Source organism: Eucyclogobius newberryi, unplaced genomic scaffold, assembly GCF_026437365.1.
Source record: "Eucyclogobius newberryi isolate DKJ021-1_F unplaced genomic scaffold, fEucNew1.0.hap1 SCAF_9, whole genome shotgun sequence".
Taxonomy (NCBI): Eukaryota; Metazoa; Chordata; class Actinopteri; order Gobiiformes; family Gobiidae; genus Eucyclogobius; species Eucyclogobius newberryi.
In genome coordinates, this window is record NW_027316532.1 from 10231565 (window position 1) to 10258520 (window position 26956).

The window sequence follows — 26956 nt, forward strand, 5'->3', positions numbered from 1 at the left end:
ATAATCACACCACTTTATAAATCAGTGCAAACAATGGTAAACCTTGATACTTTCAGAGCGTATATTCACTAAACACTAAAGTAAAAAATAAAATTGTAACATAAGAAGACTGGATTTCACATTGCATCCACTAAATCCTAATTCCTGCTTCACATCCAACAAAAAGAAAAGATTCAAACACACACTTCTGTCAATGCACTTTCCATTGGTACAAACTCCAGGCTTCTGCAAACAATCCCCTCTGTGTGTGTCGCTCAAAACATGTATTTTAAGCTCCGAGTCTCACAGAATAACATCGAGTTCCCAAAGCATTTGCAGAGTCAACACAGAGACAACAACTGCGAGAAAGTCCTGATTTACACCCTCAACATCTCTGGACAGCGGAGCACAGGTGACCACGGTCCTCCTCTGATCTTCTGTGTAACGACAATTTTATGATCACTCATTTAGGCCCTGACAAAAGAGACTCAGTGAAGTCGATCCAAGCATGAAAGCACAAGGAAATATAGAGGTGAAAGGAATTTAAATTGGCCTTTTCAGATTCCTCGTGTGCAGCCGAGGGAGGTAATGAGTACATTTTACTTTGACATACAGTGGTTTGAAAAAGTAGAATTTTCCTTTCCACTTTGTGTTTCTCTCACAAAAACTGCCAATATTTTTTTTTTTTTTAAGTTTGTGACGTGACAAAAAGTGGCAAAGTTGCATGAGTGCGAATACTTTTGTTGCAAGTCACTGTAACTGTACTTTGGTGTACAGTGTCATAGGGGGGTGGGGAGGGTATAGAGCTTTGTATAGATAAAGAAGTCATTTGCGATGTGTTAAATGTGATAAAGCTGGTTTATCAGTTTAGCACTATGCAGACAGCAGCTGTCCACGGGTAATGAGCCATGAAAACACTTTCCCTCCTCATCCACACAACATGCACCATATAATAGACTTTACAACATTCAGACTTCTTGGCTGGGTCCACCAGTGCACGGCGCTCTCCATTTGTAATGCACGGACATTTGAAAACTATAGAAAGAGCATGTCTAGTTTTATTTTACGATTAAAAAAAAAACCCTGTATTGGTGAGGAGGACAGAAGCAGTGAGCCCATCTAAAGCTCAGAGCATTCCACACCTATCAGACCCAGTTTAAAGAGGAATACAGACTCTTTTTGGATGAAGGCTACACTGACTACAGTTACTGAACAGTGGAGTGTGTGGTTGCTACTGGTTATTGTATTTTTGTGGTTGTCCTCTCTTGATGTGGCCTAAATAATTAGATTTGTTCAAATTTTCCCGTGTAAAAACATTAAATGAAAATGAACATGCGTAATACCAGAACACAACTGTGTACAGTAAATGGCGTTATAGTGGCGTGATATATTTTTATTTAATTAAATTAAGGAGATGAGAAATACTTGTAACAACTATAAAAACTAAGCAGTGTTATAAGAACTCTAACAAAATATAATTGGTAAATGGAGGAATTAGATGTACGCACAATGAGAATAGTACTAAGCCAAATATAGATCCCTGTGGTACGCCAACGCACAAACGTACAAATGTTTATAACTAGTTTTACACATACTTTGCAGCCAGATCTGCATCATGGAAAAGGCCTTTGCGAAAGACCAATGCAGTGCGAGCGTCAGTTCCCAGGGGCTTTCTCTGCTGACGACGAACAAATCAAAACATGGAGCGCTGTTTATGTCACTACAGAATAAAGAATGTAAACCGACCGTCCCCGGTGTGTAGCCCGTATCCAAGCACCAACGTGTATACACATCATTATTTGTTCCCTCTTTATTGTTGGTGAATGTAACAGGATTATCATTGCTCCTGGTCTGTAAAATAACAGAAATAATATAACAGTAGAATTTTTTTTTTTTTAATAAAATAACAACAAACTGACCCAAAAAGGAATAGGCAGAAGTAAAGTACTTGTAAGTGCCTAGCAACAATCCCAACAGAGCTAGTATTGTGTACAATTATGTGAAAAAAGCAGGTTTGAGTTTGAATAATGTTCACCAAAAATGGATATTACCAATACTTTGAATGTCAAAACAATGTTTAAACACTCTTAACATTATCATTATATGACAATTACATACAATACCTTAAATAACTGTTTTCAACTGCGTTCAATGTAGCAGAATTTGGATAAAGCTATATTTACAGAAGCTTTTGAAACAGAACATGGCAGATCAATAAGCCCTGATGATTATTACTACAACACTATGACTTGTTTTAACTTCTGCTTGCAATATGACACAGCAGTAATCATGCACAGATCTGAAACCGTTAGCGTTCCCAGCCTCACCTGTCATACACCACATACTTCTTAGATTGCATCATTCTCGTTTTGGCTCTGAACAAAAGCCTGTCAATCACGCTCCCGTTTGCAGTTACATAAAAGTCAAAATAGTCGACTGGGACTGTCCAGGGGACGTTTGAAATAGAGGAAACCAGAGCATCACACGTGACATTTTTGTGACTTTGTGAGCCTCATTAGACGTGATTGGGCCAGGAATGCTTCCATAACAGATCGAACTGTGGGCACCAAAGAATGCCATTCAACAGGATGCCCCGCCATGTTCCAAGAATTTCTTTATTGACTGTACTGGCCAAAGTTTAGTGGGTTACATGAGCGAGGCGGAGCTGGAACTATCAAACAAGACACGATTCTGAGCAAAAATATAATGGAATCATTGGGAGATAGAGATCCTTCCCTGTTTTGGGAAATGCAACTAAAATGTTACAAAATAATTTTAGTGTTACAATGAAAAAACTGTTAAAAAAAAAAAAGTAAAATTCTTACATTTATTTTATTCTCATTGCCTAATAATACCAGTGACTAGCTTTATAAAAATCAAGCTTTGTGAATAATAAAGTATAAGTACAGTTCTTACAAGTACTGTATATTGTGACCAAATCAACTATTGCATTAACCAATTATTTGTGACATTCCTAATAATAAATCTACAAGCAACAGTTGGTTGTCATTGTCTTCCGATTGCTCAAATCTAAGGATAGAAATCACATAAAATATTATTATTCACAACAGAAACGTTACATGAGTCGCCAGAAAAAATAAGATAATGAGAAGAATCAGATAACACAATGTTTTGGCTTGTGTTAGTTAAATACTGCATTGTTTTTGTTGTATTAGTACAATTCATTTAAAAACAGCCCTTTCAATCTTTAATATTTCCTCATCAGGTGTAACTCTTTGAATGATGTTGCAATCATCTGAAATCAGATCATGGTTGCATGTAAACATAGTCAGTGTTGCTCATTATTAATGGTCTGAATTGGATTTTTAGTCAAATAGACATTGGGTATAATATTTTGACAGGATACAGTGTTTACCTCTTAATTCAATATACTTTTAACAATTACAACAGTGTATAATTAAACGTTTTGAGGACATGAAGAGTAGTTTCTCCTGAACTGAGTATATTAACCCTGTGGAATTAAACCTGCTTTGACTTCCTCTGCTTGTGTCTTAAACCCTCAAATGTACAACAAAACAAAACTAACCCACTTTTTCTAACGGCCACATTACTTCTGAATTAGTGTTTACTCACTGCGTCATGCAAACAGCCACAAACAACGCGCCCGTGTGTGACAATGGAATGTGTCTGGTTTGGCCCCGCTCCCGGGCCCAGAGCGGTGAGCGGGCATTCCAAGGGCCCTGCAGAGACCGTCCCGGGATAAGTCGGGCCAACCTGCTCCCACTGCTCCCACTCCCAATGGGAACAATGAAACACTCCCCCCCCATTAAGTGACAAGTGGGACACGGACACACGCGAGGCACGACAGGCATGTGGCCCAGAGCCGCTGCCAGGGAATGTGCAGCGGAGCGGGCCCCGGAGCCCCGGAGCGGGCCCCGGAGCGGCCCCGGAGCGGCCACAATGATGGGAACAGCGCTTATCTCCCGAGGAAGAGCAAGTGCAGCGGCCCGGGACGACAGGGTAGAAGAGGCCTGCAGGTCAGGTGGAGTAGATCTGCAGGTGAGTAGATCTGCAGGTCAGGTGGAGTAGGCCTGCAGGTCAGGCAGAGGCCTGCAGGTCAGGTGGAGTAGGCCTGCAGGTCAAGCAGAGGCCTGCAGGTCAGGTGGAGTAGGCCTGCAGGTCAGGTGGAGTAGGCCTGCAGGTCAAGCAGAGGCCTGCAGGTCAGGTGGAGTAGGTCTGCAGGTCAGGTGGAGTAGGCCTGCAGGTCAAGCAGAGGTCTGCAGGTCAGGTGGAGTAGGTCTGCAGGTCAGGTGGAGTAGGTCTGCAGGTCAGGTGGAGTAGGCCTGCAGGTCAAGCAGAGGCCTGCAGGTCAGGTGGAGTAGGTCTGCAGGTCAGGTGGCGTAGGCCTGCAGGTCAAGCAGAGGCCTGCAGGTCAGGTGAAGTAGGTCTGCAGGTCAGGTGGAGTAGGTCTGCAGGTCAGGTGGAGTAGGTCTGCAGGTCAAGCAGAGGCCTGCAGGTCAGGTGGAGTAGGTCTGCAGGTCAGGTGGCGTAGGCCTGCAGGTCAAGCAGAGGCCTGCAGGTCAGGTGGAGTAGGTCTGCAGGTCAGGTGGAGTAGGTCTGCAGGTCAGGTGGAGTAGGTCTGCAGGTCAGGTGGAGTAGGCCTGCAGGTCAAGCAGAGGCCTGCAGGTCAGGTGGAGTAGGTCTGCAGGTCAGGTGGCGTAGGCCTGCAGGTCAAGCAGAGGCCTGCAGGTCAGGTGAAGTAGGTCTGCAGGTCAGGTGGAGTAGGTCTGCAGGTCAGGTGGAGTAGGTCTGCAGGTCAGGTGGAGTAGGCCTGCAGGTCAAGCAGAGGCCTGCAGGTCAGGTGGAGTAGGTCTGCAGGTCAGGTGGCGTAGGCCTGCAGGTCAAGCAGAGGCCTGCAGGTCAGGTGAAGTAGGTCTGCAGGTCAGGTGGAGTAGGCCTGCAGGTCAGATGGAGTAGGTCTGCAGGTCAGGTGGAGTAGGCCTGCAGGTCAAGCAGAGGCCTGCAGGTCAGGTGGAGTAGGTCTGCAGGTCAGATGGAGTAGGGCTGCAGGTCAGGTGGATCAGGTCTGCAGGTCAGATGGAGTAGGTCTGCAGGTCAGGTGGAGTAGGCCTGCAGGTCAGGTGGAGTAGGCCTGCAGGTCAAGCAGAGGCCTGCAGGTCAGGTGGAGTAGGTCTGCAGGTCAGATGGAGAGGTGGCAAGCTGCTGCTCTGGCAATAATTATGGCAAGAAAGGGATACAATGTAATTAGGTTAATGCAAAGGGGCGTAGGTCGTAGGTCGAGTGGTCTAATGGTCTAAGATGGGCTTAAGGAAAGTTAGTTTGATTGTAATATTCTCAGGATCTCATGTCTGGTCCAGGTACAGCTGTGACACTGTTGAGAATGTGGTGGAACTTCTGTGGACAATGCTCAGATCCTTTAGGATACTGACCTGCTCAAGCTACATTTATAACTCTCCTATGTGAGGTAAACATATATTTTGATGTGTGAGCATGTTCAACCTGGAGTGAGACAGAATTAAACACAAATACCATGTCTGATAAGCACTTTCTTCACTGCAATAATAAATAGTCTAGTTGACATAAAAATAATGTGTGCTCTGCTGACCCCATGGATCTCCTTTCATTCACATCCAGCCAGTTTTCACTTTTCAGGTGCCTTTATCATCATCAATGCACTTTTAGAAATCCTCAACATTATCTGCTTCTCAGACAAACTCCATTGACAAAACCAACCTCAACCCAAACATCTCAAGTCTTTTCCTCTGACTCTGATCTGTGAGATAGAGAGAATTCCTCCGACAAATACTTCACATTCACAGATCAGATGATACTGTGAAGCTTTACAATGTACTATGTTGTACAATGTACTATGTGGTTTTCTGCTTTGAGTGCATCTTTGAGCACTTTGTTTTAAGACCTCAATCACCATTTTTTTTATTTTTTTGTAAAGGGTTTGCCAAACAATAAATTAGTTACATTTGCATTACCATCATTGATGACAATAATTTCTATTAGGGTACTTACTTATTTATTAAATACTAATTCTCTGTCGTGAGGGAAAATGAAGGATTTGATGTCTTGTACTTAATCTTATAAAGTGGAACTGCACTTGTTGTGATCATCACTGTTTGACTGGGTGTATGGGTGTGTAACTGCCCCCTCTGCTGGCTGCTTATGGTACTATGTTTATGTTAATATCTGAATTTATTTTCTTATAAACGTAATTTGTTAATGACCAAAGCATTTTATTTTGTTTGGGACACTTAAAAAGTACAAATGTAGCCACCGTGCTTTAACTTATAAGAAACAAGTGTTGAAGGCCTAAACGCTCTACTACATTGTTTCGCTTACATCTCAAACCATTTCAAGTATATTTGGTATTATTAGTGATAATACAGATACTTGATTGGTGTGTTCGGTGATGAATCTGAGAACACAATGTCAGACAGAGTCAAACAGTGTTATGGTTGTGAATTATCTGCAGATGAGATACATTCCTCTGGTGCAGTATAATCTGTGAAGGGTCAAAAGTCTCCAGAAAGCAATTTGTTGAATTCAATTATTTTCATTAGGCCTCAAACATAATTTTTGTTGAATTATTACATAAAGTCCCAAGTCTCTCAGGCATTGGCCCATCTTCCCTCGTCATCTTCTCTTTCCCTTGGTCGAGGCCTCTTAAAGGAATCTTCCCAAACTCCCAGAAGAGCTGAGGAATGCCTGCTCCACGCTACATCAACACTAGAGTCAATATCAAAACACTCACATCCATTTTAGATCACACATTTGAATAATCCAATGGCAATCGGATCTGAAATGTCAATTCTTTGCTTGGGAGAAGATTTGGTCAATTTAAAGGCTAAATATGGGATGAATAAATTAGGATTAAATCAATCATGCAGCAATAAAAGACACACATGGACTCAGTATATAGGGATCTACTGACTCAAGGGTATATTATCTATCAACCAAGTCACAAGTGAGTTAGATAAGATAAAATAAGATAATCCTTCATTGTCCACACAAATTTTGGTGTTACAAAGCAGTAGATACAGAGGAAAGAACAGTTAACTTATAGGAAGTTTAAAAAAAACACTCTTATAGAAGAACTCTTATAAACAAAACAAAAAACTCTTAACAAAACTCCTCTCATATCTTAATAGGGAATGGAGGAATAAATAAATGAAATAAAAAGATAAAAAATAAAATAAAGTAAATGATAATAACGTAAAGTAAAAATAGCTGGCATAAGACTAAATAATACTAATGATAAGTAAACACTCTTATTTACATCAGTTTTATGCACATGAATATGACATTAATTGCTTGTGAGTATGACAGTAATTGCACATGAAGATGACGGTATTGCACATGGTTAAGTCAGTCAAGTATTGCACGTGTTCAGGGATAACAGTGTTTGTTATACAGAAGAGACAAAATCATTCTAGAACCAGTCAAAAACCACAACGACACCACGAAACAAAATGTACAAAAAGCTCTCAAATCTGGACAAGAGTTGATTTACATTACGATGAATTGCCATGTTGACTTTTTCTTCTTGAGAGTCAGTCCCCATCGGCATGTTCCTTTCCCCACATGGTTGATATTAACTTTCCTAAACTTCCTAATTGAGGATGAAGCTGGAATGACGGCATTGGCACGAAGAGCGCATTCCTCTCCGCAATCCCTGCAGACGCTGGTAAAAAAATGTACATATGTGGTATTTCTCAAACCTGCAGGGAGGACGGCCTTCATTCCTCGCTGGACATTAAATTAAATTGAGGCTAAATTCCGGGCAACTTGAAAAATGTGACGATTACAAAACTCTCCTGTTACAGGGTCGAAAAGATGGCAAGAGTTAATTTGTTTTGAGTGGAATTTAGCAGCGTCTCGATAAGTTATGTCAGGTCATTCACAAGACGCTATTAGTTGACCTCTTTGGATTTTGGATATAAACTTTACAGATTGAGATGGTTTGGGCATGTGTAGATGTGCTGGGCCCTTTGTAGTTTGAGTATTTGTTTTATTTGGAGTTTATTCCATGTTTTTATCCTTCTTTGGGTTTGATATCAATTACAACAACATTATCCATGGTTTATTCTCATGTTAGGTCTGGTTTTGTCTCATTTTAAGCTTAGTTTAGCCATAATTCAGCCACGATTAAGTCAAGAGTTTAGATCTGGTGGTACTCGGAATACCAAATATTATTTTAGATGTTACTTGGTGTGAAAAGTTTGAGAACCACTGGTAAAGAGAATAAAAGCTATAAACGCACAGCAGGTCACTTCAGCCACAGTCCTGACCATGAGCTCAAGAGCAGCAGAAGAGTTCCTCCTGACACTTCTTTTATCCACAAGCCAGTTATTATACCACGGCTACTTTTAATTGGTCGCAAGGCTAGCACATGTTTATTTTTGACAATACATAATTTGACTCATGTTAAAGAGGACATATTCTATGCAAAATATAATATTTTATGAGCTTTTCACCTTGTCACAACAGTCATCATCATCATTAGTTTACTCAAAGTTGTATTTTAGTTTTATACATTTCATGTTTGACAAATGCAGGGTTCTAAAATGTCACTTTAAAATTCTAAATACATGTAAATGAAAATCCACTGCTTGCCACAGGTAAATGACACTTCAGTTCTACAGTTTTGAACAGGAAGTCAAGTCCTGGTACTAAGCCATTTTAGATCAATATTGCAGTTTACAATGAGCAAAATGTAAAATGATGATCGACTGAACTTATGTTATAGTTTAATACAAAGTGCATGGAAAACGGCAGAATGTTTCCTTGAATATTTGTGTTAGGATTTGGAAGAAGCCATTAGGTTATGGTTAGGGCTTTGGGAAAGGTTTGTCTGAGCCTTTCATTAAACAAACAGGTCTTTTATGAAGGGCAGAGGATAAGGACTGATGAGGACGGACAACTGCCTTTAATGAAAGACACATTTTCCTAACGCGTGCACGTCTTTGACGCCGGTGAGACCGGCACCACAGCCTCGCACAGCTCTGCTCGGGTCACTCATGTCACCAGCTCTTGGCCAAGTCACAGCAAGGAATCTGAAATATTTCAAGGTAAAGCTTTCGAGCCGACACAGTGTACAGCAAACAGTTAACAAATCAATCTCATCAGTGACAGAGGCCATATTTGTTGCTCTAATCCCTGGTGCGAGGATGTCATGCGTCTTCTTTTATTCTGTGCACTTCCATTTTAGTGCACGCCATAAAAGAAGACGCATGATGTCATTAGATCAACACATATCGCCTCTTTCACTGATGAGATTGATTGCATTATTTGTCTTGTATAATAAAGCCTACGAGACATCTGAAAGACAAGAGTGATTTATTTCTGTGTATAGTTTGGTTTGAGGTTTTATTGATACAAGTGCTAAGCAAACGAAGACTGGCAGTTAGTTCATATACAGTTTCACATTTTAATTTAAAACCCCGCGGAGGACATTTCAACAGTTCTTATTCTGGCCTTAAACTGGGACTTGTTTCTGATATGCCTCACAGGCCGAGAGCATATTTGCCAACTTTTTACAGTAATTGGAACCATAATTTCTTCTCTGTGCCCAAAACTAAACGTAATCCCCCAAATATGCACATCTGAATGTTTTTAAGGAGCCCTTTTCCATTTTAAGTGCTGAATAGTATTTGGAATGTGGCACATATTTTCCAGGTGTGTATTTTTGGTCAGCAGTTTGAAGAATGTCATAAATGTAAACGCTAATGACTCTTTCAGGTCTGTGTTCATTCATACTGGAATTTATGTTCAATTTCACAGGCACTTTGGGGAATACGCAACATTTTATTATATTCTTCAAAATAAAATATGATGAAATTGAGGTTCATTTGAAATCCGGAAAACAGATGAACAAAATGTCTCTATTCGATCATTGTCTTGATTATGCAATTGTGAAACTTGGCATATTCCTTAAAATATAGTGGACATCAAGTACAAATGTAAAAGGTAAAAAAACTCCAACAGTTTTATGCAATGTCCAAAAGTTCCTTCCTTGTCAGAAATATTCAGTAGGTACTTGATCTCGACTTGCTCCTTTTCTGTAACTAACCATTTGTAGTGGTCGTTTCCTGCGTTACCGTGGCACCGGGCAGGTACCCAAACACAGTCCTCGTGTTATTGTCTGTCATATTCTGGATGTGGGAGTCCAGTACCTGCAGCAGCTCCTTGGACCTCAGGCTCTCCTCCTCCAGGAACCGAGAAACCATCCCACCAGAAGGAGATGGGGACAAGGATTCCTAATGAAGACACAACAGAAATGTAATGAAAGAGGAATATACAGGATACTATTTATTTGTACAATGATGTAGAATCATGTACTTCCCCATAGGGCACAATCCACTTTACTAGAACTAAAGCTCCAGAGCTTTCTCTGTTGCAATTTACACAACTTTCTTTTCCTATTTTCATGCAGCAAAATATCTCCTTATTCTGATGCCTTTTCTGCTGTTTCTGAACATGTTGAAGAATAAACAAATGTCTGAGCTCTGTGTAAAGCTGACACTGGCCTCTGCTGTCTGATGGGATTTACTCGGCAGGTAAATGTTAGCGGTAACAAGCTACTTTACTTTTATTTGTGGGTTTTTCCCATACAAACTGGCCCCGATTCTCCCAAGACTGGTTGATTTGACTGAAAATAAGACCTTAATAGTTCCCGTTTATCAGCTGGTAGACGAACATGTTTTACTCCTACAACAGAACTGCTAAATTACTGGTGATACAAACTACGGGAGCCGACTCTTCATCATGCAGTCTGGTCTGAGCAAGCACAGCACAGGCCAAAAGGGACAGAAATATGAAAGCATCTGAACACTTTCCAAGTTGAGTTTATAGTCAAAATCCTTTCCTTATGGTCTCTTTTATGTGAAATTAAAAGGACAAAGTGCCATATACTAATTGAATATCTTGTGTACTCACTGCTCCTGTGCCCCTCTCCCTCATCTTTGCATGTGTGGAGCCCGGGCCCTCAGCAGCAGAGTCACTACTGGAGGCCGAGCTCCTGCTGCCCAGGTTCAGTTCAGAGGAGCTGGAGGAGGAGGCGAGGGACAGCGCGGGAGACTGGGTCCTGCTGTCCCTGGAGCTGCAGTGGGACAGTCCTGTGGAGGGATGGGGTTTGATCTGAAGCTGACTGAACAGTTTCTGGATCTCCCCCTCGTGGCTGGAGCCGCTTCCTGGTTCCCTGGTTTTCCTTTGGTCTCCTTGGCCCCTGAAGGCAAAGTCACAACTGTAAATGTGTGTACAGGTTAAGCCTATTTTTTATTTGTATTCTTTAGGGCTGGACAAGTTAACGCGTTATTATCGCGTTAACTCATCACTTATTTAACGCAATCAATTATTTTAACGCGCCTTAACGCAGGTCGGATTCCCCTGGTCCGCACCAGTTCTAAAGCCTCGTACAAACCGCTGCGGACGAATCGCGCCCGACGCAGAATTTGAGCGCGTGAACATTAGAAAGACAAACGCACCGGACGCGCGTTCTCGACGCGCCGGACTCACGTCCGTAGAACACACTCAGCAGCAGACGTGCGTCCAAGTCGTCCTGCACATGCTCAGGGGAGTCGAGTGGTCCTGCACATGCTCAGGGGAGTCGTCCTGCACATGCTCAGGGGAGTCGAGTCGTGCCGCACATGCTCAGTGGAGTCGTCCCGCACATGCTCAGGGGAGTCGTCCCGCACATGCTCAGGGGAGTCGTCCTGCACATGCTCAGGGGAGTCGTCCTGCACATGCTCAGGGGAGTCGAGTCGTCCTGCACATGCTCAGTGGAGTCGAGTCATCCTGCACATGCTCAGGGGAGTCGTCCTGCACATGCTCAGGGGAGTCGAGTCGTCCTGCACATGCTCAGTGGAGTCGAGTCGCCCTGCACATGCTCAGTGGAGTCGAGTCGTCCTGCACATGCTCAGTAGAGTCGAGTCGTCCTGCACATGCTCAGTAGAGTCGAGTCGTCCTGCACATGCTCAGTAGAGTCGAGTCGCCCTGCACATGCTCAGTGGAGTCGAGTCGTCCTGCACATGCTCAGTAGAGTCGAGTCGTCCTGCACATGCTCAGTAGAGTCGAGTCGTCCTGCACATGCTCAGTGGAGGAGTTGTGCTGTGTTGCTTTTCTCATGGTGTAAATGGAGTTTAAAGATTGCTTTGGTTTATTAACTTTACAAAGTCAGCTGCTAGGCGCCAGCCGAGGCAACCCGCCGGGGGCCCGCGTGAGCAGGTCCGGCCGGGCACCGTAGCTGGGGAGATCCGCGAGAAGGGCCCGGCGCGCGTCTTTATCATCTGAAAACGTGAATAATCTGGTGCCTTAGCAACTGGCTTAGTGCAGAGGAGTAAAAAAACACCCAGTTTTAGGAATCTACAAACTTTTCTGGTTCTTTTCAACGCCATGGCAGTGGCAATAAGCTTTAGTTTTGTGTTTGATAACATTGTTTAAGTTAAAATGTACACAATGTATTTATTTGTATTTAAATGGTTAAGTGTTTGTTTGCACAACTAATGTTATGGCGCTTTAGAGTCAAGTTCTAAGAATGTACAAACTGTAGTGAAGTGTTTTCTGCTTTAGGGACATTTGGTACTAGACTGGTTCTGCTGCTCCTAAAATGTGTTTTGAGTGTCTAATGTTTAATGAGATTACAATGTTTCTGACATTACCTCTAAAGTGGCCTGTTCATCTTTAATGATTGTGGCTCAGGATTTTGTGGCAAGTGAATACTTCATATTTTATTTAACTGCTACTGAATAAAAATGCTGATGCACTTTACACTTCTTTTTTGAATTCATTTTGAATTTTGCACGGAAAAATGCGATTAATCGTGATTAATCAGGGAAATAATGTGATTAATCGCGATTAAAAATTTTAATAGTTGCCCAGCCCTAGTATTCTTATTTTATGGGGAAGAAGTAATTCAGTTTCTAAGCAGACGTAAAAGTAGACATAAAAGAAAGGATTATTTTACTCGACTTGTCAGTAATTATTTTTTCGATCTGTCGACAAGTCAATCTATTATTTCTATTGAACAGTGTGACTTTTTTTAAACAAATTCTTTCCAAACAAATGTATTATGTTTTAGGCTTCTAGATGGAGATTATTTATGCATAAAGTGGAAATTTGCTGTTTATTCTTATTCTATCAAACAGTTTAATAATGGCGCTGTCCGTTATAAAAGGTCTTTTCATATTTGTTGTTAAAGTCTGTAAAATCCAGATAGAAATACGGATAAAATAGAATTACAATTAAGTTTAGAGTCGAAAAGTGGCTAAAGTGGCTTTATAATTTAAATCCAAAAAGTTGTAAACCTTGACGTTAACTCAGCATTTAAAATAGTTCTAGTTTCATATCGTTAGTCATTGCGTACCTTCGAACAGCATCTTGCAGTTTTTCTTGACCATTTGCATTGGAAGCACTGAATCGACTCCGCACTTCTCCCAGTGCCTGCCTCAGCTGCAGATTCTCCTGCTCCAGACTGCTCAGCGACAACATGTAACTGTCCCTCAGCGTTGCCAGAGACGGGTCTCCATGCTGAAGACAAGAAATGTGTTACTATTATTAAAAACTATCATTCTCTGTTTGGATAAGTGTCACAAACCTTGGGGGAACGAGAACCCAGGAGACTTTTCAGGTGTTGTTTTTCTTCTTTCAGAGTGTCCAGTTGAGCCCGTGTCATCTGAGAAAGTCATTCAATCAGCGGCAATAAAAGTACTAAATATATGACCAATTTAGATAATCAAGTTAAAATACATAGTAGTTTCTTCGTCTAATTTAAAATCTGAAAAATGTGTGTTACTATCAGACTCATAACCAGACTGAGGAAGAAAATAGAGACTAAGAGCTGATATAAACCTTGACTGCTCGGTTATAATATCAAGGAATTACATTTTCAGGAGAACAAACCCCTAATTAATTGTTAACAAAACCCTTTTTGTAGCATTTTCCCCCTTCATCACATTATAATAACAAAAAAAACAGTGGCAAATCTCCCGATAGTTCTACATTGCCCGTTTTTTTGCCGTTTTATTATGCTTTGTTCCTACTTTGAGCTCAGTGGTCCTCTGCTCGGCTCGACGCTGCTCTGCTCGGAGCTGCTCCCGGATGCTGCACAAGGAGCCGCTGTGTGAGGAGATGGTGCGGTCCCTCTGGTGGAGCTCACTGGTCAGTTTGGACACCTCTCGTCGCATTCCGTCCACCTCACCGCTGTGGGTGAGCTGGCTCCGCTGAAGCTCCTCTCTCAGCTACAGGAAAATATGTTTTACTTACTTGGAAACTACTCATCTAATACATTCAATACAGCATGTTGAATAAAAAAGCAGGTTTTGTGTACCTTTTTCATTTCTGCAGTGCATGACTCATATTCAGCCTTGATACACTTCAGTTCTTGCTCAGTCTTTGATTGGCCCTCTCTCCGTCTGCTCACGATCTCAAGTCTAATACATAGACAAGGGCAGTTTTTATTGTTGAGTGACCACGTAAGGCACAAGATTACACATCTTTTTGTGTTTTGCTGTTATTATTATTCATCGTTGTATGTTGCACATTAACAGCGAAGCAAGTTCCTCGTTTGTGAATTTCACTGACAATGGCAATAAACCTTTTCTGATTCTTATTCTGATTATCAATAAGCATCAGAATCAGAAAAGGTTTCTTGCCATCGTCAGTGAACAAAATTCACAGGTGAGGAACTTGCTTTGGTGATTTAGTGCAATATACAAAGATGAACAATAATGAAAGCAAGATATATCAAATAAGACAAGCATTAAAGAAAAACTATTTAAATGTACCAATAAGATAAATATAGACTTAGTATGTACACTGTTCCTAATGTAGACTGTAGTAAGTGCAATGAAGCTGAAACTGACAAAACAGGTTCAATAAACATAGGTCAGATATAAATAATGTCTTGATCAATTCCATATCACAGAAATGTTTTGGTCTTTTGTGTGATGGAAATCTAAACACACACTTACTCAGATAATAATTATGTTTGTACGTCTCATCCTATTGGTCTGTTTACTCTGCTGTTCATAAGACACATGTTTTTAATCCCTTTAAAATGATGAATACAAAGTGCTCACTTTTCTTTCAGGCAGGACAGTTCTGCCCTGAGCTCAGCCTCACACGTCTGAGCCGACTGCAGTTTGGTGCAGGTCTTCTCCAGGTCCAGCCTCATGGTCTCCACTCCAGCGCTGCCTTGAGCTGCCAGACAGTCCTCCAGAGAGCTGTGCAATAATCATGTAAATTAATAAAATGTGACATTTGCATATTCTCATCTATTACATCTCCACTGAAGAGAAAGTAGTTATGATCAAACTCTGTTGTACAGGTGACCAGTGCCCTCTTGTGTATCACCCCAGTACTTTGCTCACAGGCCATACTATAATACTATAATGCCTCTCACCGTATGACTTGATCTTTAGCTTGCAGCAGCTGATTGAGTCTTTCTGCCTCATTTCTAAGCCTGTGTCGCTCCAAACTGGCACGTTGTACAAATAAATCCTGGGAGTCTAAAGTGGCGTGGCACTCCTCTCTCTCCTCCGTAATTACCTAAAGAGAATAACAAAAGACAACTTTTTATCATCTAATCAGTCCTCTCATTCCTTATTCCTCTTGGAGTCACTAATCCTGACCTTTTTCTCTCTCTGGTACTGTGCATACCACACCTCCAGGGGGCGCAGGCGCTCCAGCTCCAGCTCTTGAGAATGAAGACTGTCCTGGGTTTTCTCCAGTTGAGCTCGAAGATGCTGCAACTGTGAACAACAGTCCTTGTGCTTCTGCTCCTTTGGCAGTGACCACTGGGACTAAAAAAGCAATTTGTTTTATATTACACAGCAGCACAATGTGAGTAAGCAAAATGTATACATTTAATAAAGCTTAAACATAGGGCATGAGTTATCTACTTGATGTTAGACCTTTAACAATTATTTACATGAGAATTGAACCCCAAAATGCCAGTTAGATACTATGTGCATACAAAATAGAATGCATGACATCTAAGACAGAATGTTTTATTTTTTTAACAGGAACATTTAAAGAAAATATAAACAAGAAATAAAAGCATTTTAATGTTTCTCTAATATAAAAAAAGAATAATACAAATATATACGCTTACTTTCAGAAGTGAGATTTCTTGAGTCAGGTTCTTGTTCTTTGAGTTCATTGTGGCGAGTTGTTTTTGGTATTGAAGGCATTGTTGTTCCCAGTCTGCAGCACGCCGCTGATGTTCCTGTACAGATCATACATTCTACATTAATACAGTAGTTTAATAACAGTGGACCACATAACAAGAGAATATATTGTACCTCAATCTTCTCCTTGAGTCTGAACCCATCTGTATCGTCTGCATCTTTTATGTTGCTCTGCTTCACATGTTTGCGCTGAAGCTTCTGGTAACTCCTTTTCAATTTATTTAACTACAATCACAATACATCCATCATTACTTAGTGGAACAAATACTTTACAAGCCTTATTTGAATACAGAAACATTAACCAATTCCTTTACCTCCTCACAGACTTTTTGCAGTTGTTGCTCATACTTTGACATAAGTTCAGTCTTGGAAGATTCTTGTTGCTTTTGAAGTATTGAGATCTGCCGTAAATATGATTAGTTCTATTATGCAAGCTTCAGTTGTAGAAGAGAACATAACGATATTGTCAAACCTCTAGCTCCTTCCTCTGTAACATCTCTTTGGAGGTGGACAGCTCCTCCTGGGCGGTCTTCAGCTGGACTTGTGTTGTCCGGATCTCTGCCTCCCATTCAGTCCTCTGCTGACTGATCATTATGTCAATCTGCCTCATCAGCTCCTGTAGCTCGGGCTCACAGGACGAGAGCACCAAGCTGAGAAACAAGGTGAACATGCAAAGGTTAATAACTGCATCTGACAATTTTGAACCGTTTATTTTTATGTTTTCACAAAGCAATAGGCTATAAAAGTGCTTCTTTATCCACACAGGATACAAACAAATAATTAAGTATACATAGTTGTGTTATAGAAGATACTCACATCATAGATACAGAACAATACATACATTTCAATTGCTATACAAAATTCAGCTCTTAAACATTGAAATCTCAAGTAACATCTTGATCAGTGGAAACAATAATAAACTTGCACGTACCTCAAGTCATTTTGAGCTCCCAATATCTCCATTTCCTACTGTTCACCAGTCTCACCTTTAGCAACAATAAACCCTCAAACGTGGTCAAGCCTAACAACACATTTCACTTTGTTTATTGTGGCATCAACGTAACGTTAGGACGAGACATCAAGAGGAAAACTCAAAGAAGTTAAGAACTAAGAACTTCCGGTTTGCAGGAGACGCAATATCGAAAACCCGAATGCGTTTTATCCACGTTAAACTATCTGAAATGACCGTAAAGAGTCTATGTAACTAACTTAAAAACAAAACGCTCATGTGAATTTCCAATAGTTTCTTCCGGATTTGTGGCGGTAGCTCCTCCCACAACTGTGACCTCACCACGTTCTGCGTAACAAGAAAGAGAAGCTTCAGCTCCGAGCGCTAGAATCCGATTGTTTATCAGTATTTTGTCCAAAAATCTGTGTAATTTAACCCATCCTAAGAAAGTACGGACACGTGTAGATTATTTTTACAGGTATGTTTGAAAAATAGAGGCCGGGAAACGTTACGGCTTAGTAATAGTACAGCATGTGTTTGTTGTTGACGACTAGCAATCATATTCATTCGATTAATATCTTTGCCAGCTGTGTAGTAGTGCAGAACGTCATAATGTTATATATTTACTACTTACTTGTATCGCCGCAGTGGAGTATTTCATAGTCTTGTACCACTTTCTCAGCCACATAGAGCACGTGGCTCGTTGGTCTAGGGGTATGATTCTCGCTTCGGGTGCGAGAGGTCCCGGGTTCAAATCCCGGACGAGCCCAGCTTTTGCCAATTGTAGCCTCCCAGTTTTAATTTGTTTTTTTTAAAATGTTTTTTCTTTTTTTGTTATATTATCGTCTCCATGTGACCTCTAATCTTCTTTCTTTAGAATTTAAGGGCATTTATAGACTCATATACCACAATGGGAGAACATCATTTCACTTTTGTTTATTTGTGCTGATAGAGAAGAGAAACTACAAATGTTTCATGGACCTAATATTAATGTTTCAGGGCTTATGAAAGGCCCTGCGGCTCAAAGCTATGACCACAGTAAGGGAAGTTTATTTGTAGCAAAATCACAAGCTTGAATATTCTGCATATTTATAGAAAACATTTGCATAGTTTCCTGTGTGTAAATGTCATATTTTCAACTTGCTTCCTCTCACAAGTGTGGCTCGTTGGTCTAGGGGTATGATTCTCGCTTTGGGTGCGAGAGGTCCCGGGTTCAAATCCCGGACGAGCCCTGTCTTTTTTGCCACTTGGACGTTGACGTTTCTTTTGAGATCCAGGTTCGTGTAGTACACACTGTACACGCTGCGTGTACATGTGGTGTGTACCTTCTATTATATTCTCTATTATATTCTCTCCAGATCAATAGTAGAACCAGTAGAACACATTTTCATCAAACATTTCCAGCTGCCTTTAATCCCAAACTTCCCATGGCCTTTCCTCCACCTGGCTTCTGTCAGTGTGAACAAAGAGCGTCCCACGGCTCTCCAGCTGCTCCGGGTTGTGTGTTGTGTTCTGTTCTGTGTGTTCTGTTTGTTGTGTGTGTTCTCTGTGTTCTGTGTGTTCTCTGTGTTCTGTGTGTTCTGTGTGTTCTCTGTGTTCTGTGTGTTCTGTTTGTTCTCTGTGTTCTCTGTGTTCTCTGTGTTCTGTGTGTTCTCTGTGTTCTGTGTGTTCTCTGTGTTCTGTGTGTTCTGTTTGTTGCGTGTGTTCTGTGTGTTCTCTGTGTGCTGTGTGTTCTCTGTGTTCTGTGTGTTCCGTTCTGTGCTGTGTTCTGTTCTCTGTGTGCTGTGTGTTCTCTGTGTTCTGTGTGTTCTGTGTGTTCTGTTTGTTGTGTGTTCCGTTCTGTGCTGTGTGTTCTGTTCTCTGTGTTCTGTGTGTTCTCTGTGTTCTGTGTGTTCTCTGTGTTCTGTGTGTTCTGTTTGTTGTGTGTGTTCTCTGTGTTCTGTGTGTTCTGTGTGTTCTGTTTGTTGTGTGTTCCGTTCTGTGCTGTGTGTTCTGTTCTCTGTGTTCTGTGTGTTCTCTGTGTTCTGTGTGTTCTCTGTGTTCTGTGTGTTCTGTTTGTTGTGTGTGTTCTCTGTGTTCTGTGTGTTCTCTGTGTTCTGTGTGTTCTGTGTGTTCTCTGTGTTCTGTGTGTTCTGTTTGTTCTGTGTGTTCTCTGTGTTCTCTGTGTTCTGTTTGTTGTGTGTGTTCTCTGTGTTCTGTGTGTTCTCTGTGTTCTGTGTGTTCTGTGTGTTCTCTGTGTTCTGTGTGTTCTGTTTGTTGCGTGTGTTCTGTGTGTTCTCTGTGTGCTGTGTGTTCTCTGTGTTCTCTGTGTTCTGTGTGTTCCGTTCTGTGCTGTGTTCTGTTCTCTGTGTGCTGTGTGTTCTCTGTGTTCTGTGTGTTCTGTGTGTTCTGTTTGTTGTGTGTTCCGTTCTGTGCTGTGTGTTCTGTTCTCTGTGTTCTGTGTGTTCTCTGTGTTCTGTGTGTTCTCTGTGTTCTGTGTGTTCTGTTTGTTGTGTGTGTTGTGTGTGTTCTGTGTGCTGTGTGTTCTCTGTGTTCTCTGTGTCCTGTGTGTCCTGTGTGTCCTGTGTGTCCTGTGTCCTGCCCCTGTGTGTGTGTCCAGTGTGTGTTGTGTGTCCTGTGTGTCCTGTGTCCTGCCCCTGGTGCTGCTGGGGGCTCGGGAGAGGAGGCAGAGACAGGACGCTCCGGTCTGTCCCGCCCCCACGGACACAGCGCAGACTCGGGCCTGACAGGAGGCAGAGGCAGGAGGCAGAGGCAGGAGGCACACTTAGGAGGCACACTCAGGAGGCACACTCAGGAGGCACACTCAGGAGGCACACTCAGGAGGCACACTCAGGAGGCACACTCAGGAGGCACACTCAGGAGGCAGACTTAGGAGGCAGACTCGGGGCAGACATACGAGGCAGAGGCAGGAGGCAGATTCAGTAGGAGGCTTAGGAGGCACACACAGGAGGCAGACTCGGGGCAGCGCCGGGACAGCGAGCTCAACACTGCTCTCTGAGAATAAGATTAACCTCCAGCTTTAGAAGTAAGTAAGCTCCTCTAAAACTTTCTATCAACCTTTATTTGCCATTTTATCCCTTTATTATAACGATACGTACAATTCCTTTTCCTTTTATTCTTTGTCTTAATTATTTTTTATATTGTGTGTCAAAGAAGTCTATATTGAAATCCATCAATCAACTTAATAGGGTTTTTGTGACAGCTCGTGTAGTTTCCTTTATATTCCTTCTGAGTTATTTTCATATTTTAATTTCTGGCCATTATATATTAGTTTATGCCATTTTATTTTTCACATAGAGCTTCAAGTGAGCTAAGTGAGCTGTGTGTGCAGCTGTGAGCAACTCCATTCTCTTGTAAGATCAATAAAGTTAATCTAATACTGAGGTCTAAAATATAGATGTATTGATCGGTGTTTCCTGTGCTCCACATCCAGAGCACGAGGTCTGTTTAGTTTGATGTCACGTGTCGATGTCTCAGGACTGTTTTACTGCTTTTTACAACATATTTATGCATTTTTTATATTGTATCCTGGTATAAGATCCAAAACAAATGGTTATTTCACTGCACATCTCCTGTTATAATTTGATAGATTTGAGACAAAACCCTACTTTTGGTCCCTGTGTGCAATATTCAGGGCTTTACAGTAGAAAGATGATTCATGGGAAGAGGAGACAAAAGAACTGAATGAGGCCATGTCATAATCACTTGTCTGGTTCTGTTAAGCCCTTTTAAGCGGCTGCTGCCATTGGTTGTTTGTCTGTAAATAAAACTATCAATCTGACAATGCACATGTCCATAAATAACATCATATTTTATTCTGTTTATTCTATAGAAAGAAGCCTCCTTGTGCCCGTGAGCTGCTGTTTTCTGCAATCCTCCCGTCTCAACATCCTCTTGACTTTGATCTTATATTATCCCATCAGCTTTTGACCCTCGTACGGTTCTTCTTATTGCGTCGTCCCAGTCTTGCTCGCGTCATGGTGCTGTGCGAGGACACAGAGTGCAGCGTTTGCCTGTTGCCGTACACCCGGCTGGAGCGCGTCCCTCGCCTGCTGCACTGCCGTCACACCTTCTGTCAGATCTGCCTGGAGACGCTCTCCCAGGCCCGGGGCGGCCTCCTCACCGTGTGCTGCCCGCTCTGCCGCCGGGTCAGCTGCATGGGCCGTGGTCTCGGGCTCCAGGGGGCGCTCTGGGTCGACAGCAGACTCTGGGACCAGATTGTAGAGGATGAGGAGGAGGAGGAGGAGGAGGAGGAGGAGGAAAACGGCGAGCGAGCCCAGGACCAGTTGAGACTGGACCGGGCCGTGGTTGGATCCGGTCAGGCCAAACAAGAATCATCGTGGTGGGTCCAAACACAAGCGTGAACGTGCCAGATTCTATTTCCTGCCACACTGTTGACACTGTCCATAAGGGAGAGTGGCTTTGAAACCTGCCACCAGCACTTCACACACACGACCTCATGGTAAATTTAGCCGGTGACCCCTGACCTGTGACTGTTGCCTAAACTTCTAAACCTTTTCTGCCAACACCAGAAACACACAATAGCTGTTGCTGTGAAGTGAGGTCAGAAGTCTTTGAAACATGTAAGCGTGCTAAAAATGTCAATAAGGCTGTGATAAAGTCAAATAGCACATGACAAACAAAGAAATGTTAGAAAATTACAGCACAAATACAAAGTTCAAATTTAGTTTAGTTTTAATTTTGCGAATTTCCGTCATCATTTGTGTTCTATCTTCTCAAAAGTACCTTCCATGGCACTTTTGAGGCCTGACTACATAGTTCTGAAATCGAATCTCAGACCAATATTTCTGAGCGACAGGACAGTCCCAAGAACATGGTGATGGTGTGGTCTCCTGGCAACCACAGTGTCTCCAACAGTTTGCATTCCCTTGTGAATAGTGAACAAGTCTGTGATGTTTCAAACCTGCAGACAAAATATTAGACACAACACGATATGATTTATGAAGGTGATTATGTGAAACGCTAAAACATTTCATACTTTTACAGACGTACCACAGAAAATATTTGTCATTCCAGTTGCACTTCGGACCTAAAATGTTTCTAATTCAGGACAAACTCCAAAGCAGCGCCACAACAAACACGGCTCAAGCAGGATTAAACATTCTCTACATTCTCCACACGCAGGACCAAAACTGTAAATCACTCCACAGTATTTTGTTGTCACATGTTGTAACTGCCAGTTTTATCTGAGGATTAAACACATGAAGGAGCTGCATTAATACAAAGTAAATGCGATTTTTGGAGCTTTCTGATACCACCATCTCATCATATTTCTACATTGTCCAAAGATAAAGTAGGCAAGACATTTAAATCATTGAATTGTGTATTGTTATGTCACTTTTGAGTGTTTTATTGTCAGGTAGAGACATGTTCACCTGTCGTTTATATACATTTGAACCACATTAAGTAGGTCTAATACTTCACTTATGTAAATGTCTCCAGTATGAAAAGAATAACACACAAAAAAATTGAAAAGCACTAAATATGTGGGTAACTAACGTGACTAAAAATAGCTGAACTTTCTGTTTGTCCTCCTCAGCCTGTCCTCCAGATCCTCCAGGACAAAGCTGAAGTTCCCTGCTTTTTTCAGACGCTTCAGTTTGACGAAGCAGCACCAGGAGCAGATTGTTCCCGGCAGCAACGTGTAAGTTCACACCTCCTTTTATAACCACAGCAGGAAGCACATAAACCTGTTAAATATCCTTTGTCCACTCCTGCGTCCACAGGGAGATGAAATCCTGGCGTAGGCTTTCGACAGAGGACACGTTTTGACACCTTTCGCTCAACTTTTTTTTGTACTTTTACATCAGTCTCGGGACGTCCTGAGTCAGCGTTGAGGGGCTGTGGCAGGACACGCGCCCGTTGTGTGGACGCTCCATTTGTAAAGCTGTCAGCAGACGCCATTGTTCCCAGCCAAAGGTTTCCCCATTATTTATCCGGGGCTTAATTCTGCCAGCTGCTGCTGCTTTGGGTTCAGACGACACCCCAGACCACAGATGGTCCCCGAGGACGCTCACCAGAACTGTAATTACTGCTCTCCCTGTTTAATGAAACAGCTGCAACTATATTTAATAAAACTATTTTTCTTCACGTGTGTGTCAGTGCTGCAAGATTCAGACTTTATACTTGATTTTCTACAATGGAAGGATTTCAATTAGTGCTGAACTTAAAATGTTATTTAAAAAAAAGTAAAAGTTGATCATGTGTTACTTTTGAAGCGAGACTTTGTTCTTATTTATCGACTTTTTAGTCAGTTTGCTCTCTCAGCATTTTAAGGTTTCACACCAAATTGTCCATCATAAACCAAAATATGTTTCATTAGATTTATTCCATTTGCACCAATGGATTTGTATGTGACATTATAACTTCAAAGGTCGATTTCTAAAATACTTTCGAGACATAAAGATCAGCCCTTTTAAATAGCACCTACACAACTTATAATCTTGTACTTCACAAGACTTTGAAGAATTTTACTGAAGGGTTTGTTGGCATATATCTAAGCTTAATGTAATTCATTCTTCAAACAAGACAGTGGTATACAAGCCATTATTAGAAGAAAAGTGAAACTGAATTTGAAAAATACTTTTCAAATGACCAAATACAAGTTATTTTGGCCATTTCAACACTATGTATGTGTCCTCTCGCCCCAACATTCACTCTTCTTCCCTTAAACTCTTCTTTTATTCACCATCAGCACATTCCACCTCTTCAAGCAGATGTTTAATGCAAATACAGACTTCACCCATATTTTATGCAAATTATGCCATGTTAGCTATGGATTATTGCTTAGTCTGCATATTATAAAATGTATAATTTTTCTATTATATTATGCTCTATTAAATTGATCCTATTCTCTTGACGATCAGTCACGTCAAAGAACCTCCTTTCGCCTCCCACAGTATTAATTACACGAGGACATGTGTTCAGTGAAATCAGGGAAAACGTAAGTCTGAATATCACAAAGCAAACATCACTTTTGTGTCCGAGATACAGAACAAACACGTCTCACAAAAGAGTCAGCCAGGCGCGAAATCAGATTAAAAAGTGCATTCAGCGAGCTTCACTGAGCATCTGGCATATCTTCCACAACCAAAATATTAAAATAGTCCTCATCACTTTCAGAGGCATCCATTGTGTTGCCATATGGTCAGTCGTGGTCAGACAAAGGCTGGACAGAGAGTGGTCCAAGTGCGGCTGCAATGGAGAGAGGACATCGTCTTAACTGTATACTTAAGGTTAAGATTTAGGGCATTCGATTGTATTAAGGTCACTTTAGTTTTATTCAATGGGTTAGATAATCAGAAAAGATAATTATACGTTCTGAAGTTTATACTTGAAGTAAAAAGTAGTTCCTTACATCAAGTAAAGTGAAAACATGTATAATGATATTTATGTCATTTCTTCATAACACAAGACTTTAGCCAATCATTTGACACATTTATGGTTTATTAATGGAGCCAAAACAATTCTCAACAAACTTTAATTCCATGAAAATAGCCACTAGACCAATGATTTTTGTATTATAATATTGAAACTTTAATTATAAAGATGTTTACCTTTGTGTAGAGATGCTATTATTACCAATTTGAACTGATGAAATATATGTGAAGACATAATTAAATATAAAATAAAAATGTCCCCAATTGTATTTAAAAACATTTTAAGCATTGATATTTTTTCCATGAGAATTGAGAGGCAGCATCGATATCCATCACTTTCAGTTGCAGGTTCGGCTTTAGAACAGAACAGCCAATCAGCTCAGAGATGACAAGACATAAAAGACTTCATTATTGGATGCAGGAAGTGCACAGCTGTCTCATTTTAGTCACAAAGTGCCGCTTTTACAATATACTCTGGCGAAAACAAATGCATTTAGAAAAGTCAGGTGCCCCATTATTAAATCATAATGAACAGTAGTTTATTTAGAATGATTCAGGCTCAATTATAAAAAGGGTTGGTGGCTTTGTTCATGTTTATTTGAGGCTAATAAGGTGTAGTTATGTTTTTGAGACTTTATGTAACATTCAGGGTTGTGGGCAGAACAGCTAAAACTGAAGTATTGCTATGTTTAGGTCAATTAGACTTACAAATGACAGTGTATTAACAATGTTTGGAAGAAGGTTTAGGTTGTAAATGTAGCTTCAGTGCTCACAGTTGTTTCCAGGTCACCGTTGCCTCGTGTCCGTTAGTCGACCCACTGGTTTGGGGCAGGACCAGTCGGGACAGGACCAGTCGGGACAGGAACACGCCTCCCAACTGTCAAAAACACTGATACTGTTTTCTGTTCCCACATCACAGAGACAATACGTTTCAATAACTGACGGATACATCATCTATGGCTCTTTATTATTCCCATAGTTTCTGTTGATGCACAATGTTAGGCGGGAATGCTGCTTCGTCTTGCATTTTAGGTTTTTTAGCACTAGTTTTTGAAGTTGTAAAGAGTTTAGATGTGACAAAGACTGGTTTCATTAGCCCATTAGCAGCTGGGTAACAAAACCTGTGTTCATTGTCTCGGTCTGATCCTCCACACTGGAAAAAATCCTTCAAAGCTGTGATATTTCCCCCAAGAAACTTACTTTATAATGTTTTAGTATTTTACTTACAGCATGTGGCTTTAACCTTGTCAATACATATCAAGCACCCATTACATGTTGCTTATTCCCATGTCTCTAATTTAATAACCTAAAGTAACCTAAAAAAAACAAAAAAACAACAACCTAAAAAACAAAGTAACCTAAAAAACAAAGTAACGTGAAAAAACCTAAAAACAAAGTAACGTGAAAAAACCTAAAAACAAAGTAAAGTAAAAAAAAAAACTAAAAAACAAATTAACGTAAAAAAACCTAAAAAACAATGTAACCTAAAAAAACCTGAAAAACAAAAATCTAAAAAACAAAGTAACCTAAAAAAAACTAAAAAACAAAGTAACCTAAAAAAACAAAACAATGACATTTCCCCACGTGTGGACAATAAAGGAATATCTCATCTTAACCTGACCATTGTACTGTAACATCAGAAAGTATTGCACTTTCCAGGCAGGTCGCTCCAGGCTTCAGTCTGGGAAAGCACTAAAATGACAGTTTCTTTCGTAATAAGCTGCTGAGCGTGGAGGACATGTAGCTGCACATCTCTGAGAATGGAAAGACACAACACGGACGTAACGGGATGGGAATAGTTCAACTGAGATACAGATATCAAATAAAACGTTAGGTCTATGAGCCGTACCAGCCAGAATATCACAAAAGTACTCATTGTATTTGTCCTCTTGCTCTGACATTATCAGTGTTGAGCTTTCAGATGAAACACAGTTATAGTTTTTAACCCAGTGTTTTCACGATGTTAACGTTTCAAACTTGATTTCAACACCAAAGAAGAGGTTTGATACTCAATACATAATACAGAAAATAATCATACTTTCTTGACGTTACTGTGTGGTTTTAATATAATTCTAAAATGTCACATTTTGTCCTGTTCATGTTATTTTTGTACACTAGTTTATCTTATTTATTATTGATTAGTAGGATTTCCGATACTTTTGACAACCCGATTACGGTGTTTAATTTAGTTGATTTGATAAAGCCAAAATAATAAGTAAAGTAATAATAAGTAAATGCAGTAGTTGATTTTCTTTTTGAATATTTTCTTTTATCAAAACACTGTATATTAAACGAGGAAGGGGAGGGAAGTGTTAAAATCTGAAAACAATCACTAATAGCTCGTAATAATTAAAGCCCAAACATCTTCTGAATATGCTAAAGTGTCAGTAATCAAACTTTAAACGATTGTGTTCCTAAATGCATTTGTGGGTGGTGTTCATGAGCCACCG

The 26956-nt window shown here is 40.9% G+C and overlaps 2 protein-coding genes and 2 non-coding genes across 4 annotated transcripts; 3 read left to right on the forward strand and 1 right to left on the reverse strand.

Annotated features, from left to right (window-relative positions):
* Positions 1-9386: 9386 nt before the first annotated feature.
* On the reverse strand, positions 9387-16803 carry cep63 (centrosomal protein 63). The gene is made up of 13 exons (XM_072439166.1): positions 16630-16803; positions 16472-16558; positions 16272-16382; positions 16082-16195; positions 15600-15770; positions 15371-15516; positions 15048-15191; positions 14297-14399; positions 14010-14207; positions 13565-13642; positions 13334-13497; positions 10909-11197; positions 9387-10229 (listed from the first exon to the last, which is right to left on the reverse strand). The coding sequence occupies exons 1-13, from the start codon at positions 16765-16767 to the stop codon at positions 10038-10040; spliced, it is 1935 nt and encodes a 644-aa protein (XP_072295267.1). The 5' UTR covers positions 16768-16803; the 3' UTR covers positions 9387-10037.
* A 1000-nt stretch (positions 16804-17803) lies between these two features.
* Positions 17804-17875, forward strand: trnap-cgg (transfer RNA proline (anticodon CGG)). The gene has a single exon. It is a non-coding gene; the product is annotated as a tRNA-Pro (tRNA).
* Positions 17876-18266: 391 nt separating this feature from the next.
* trnap-ugg (transfer RNA proline (anticodon UGG)) lies at positions 18267-18338 on the forward strand. Its single transcript has one exon. It is a non-coding gene; the product is annotated as a tRNA-Pro (tRNA).
* Positions 18339-21053: 2715 nt separating this feature from the next.
* Positions 21054-23154, forward strand: LOC140353886 (uncharacterized). Its single transcript, XM_072438655.1, has 3 exons — positions 21054-21448; positions 22667-22771; positions 22854-23154. Exons 1-3 carry the CDS (start codon positions 21084-21086, stop codon positions 22897-22899), a joined length of 516 nt encoding a protein of 171 aa, XP_072294756.1. The 5' UTR covers positions 21054-21083; the 3' UTR covers positions 22900-23154.
* Positions 23155-26956: the final 3802 nt, after the last annotated feature.

Excerpts from the sequence above, each read along its gene's own strand:
- cep63 (XM_072439166.1), bottom strand. The coding sequence starts at position 16,767 with ATGAGGCAGATTGACATAATGATCAGTCAGCAGAGGACTGAATGGGAG. Across the intron at positions 16,383-16,471 it reads TGCAAAAAGTCTGTGAGGAG|TTAAATAAATTGAAAAGGAG; the intron begins GTAAAGGAATTG and ends TTGTGATTGTAG. Across the intron at positions 13,643-14,009 it reads AGAGGACCACTGAGCTCAAA|ATGACACGGGCTCAACTGGA; the intron begins GTAGGAACAAAG and ends TGACTTTCTCAG.
- LOC140353886 (XM_072438655.1), top strand. The coding sequence starts at position 21,084 with ATGGTGCTGTGCGAGGACACAGAGTGCAGCGTTTGCCTGTTGCCGTAC. Across the intron at positions 21,449-22,666 it reads GCCAAACAAGAATCATCGTG|CCTGTCCTCCAGATCCTCCA; the intron begins GTGGGTCCAAAC and ends TGTCCTCCTCAG. Across the intron at positions 22,772-22,853 it reads ATTGTTCCCGGCAGCAACGT|GGAGATGAAATCCTGGCGTA; the intron begins GTAAGTTCACAC and ends CTGCGTCCACAG.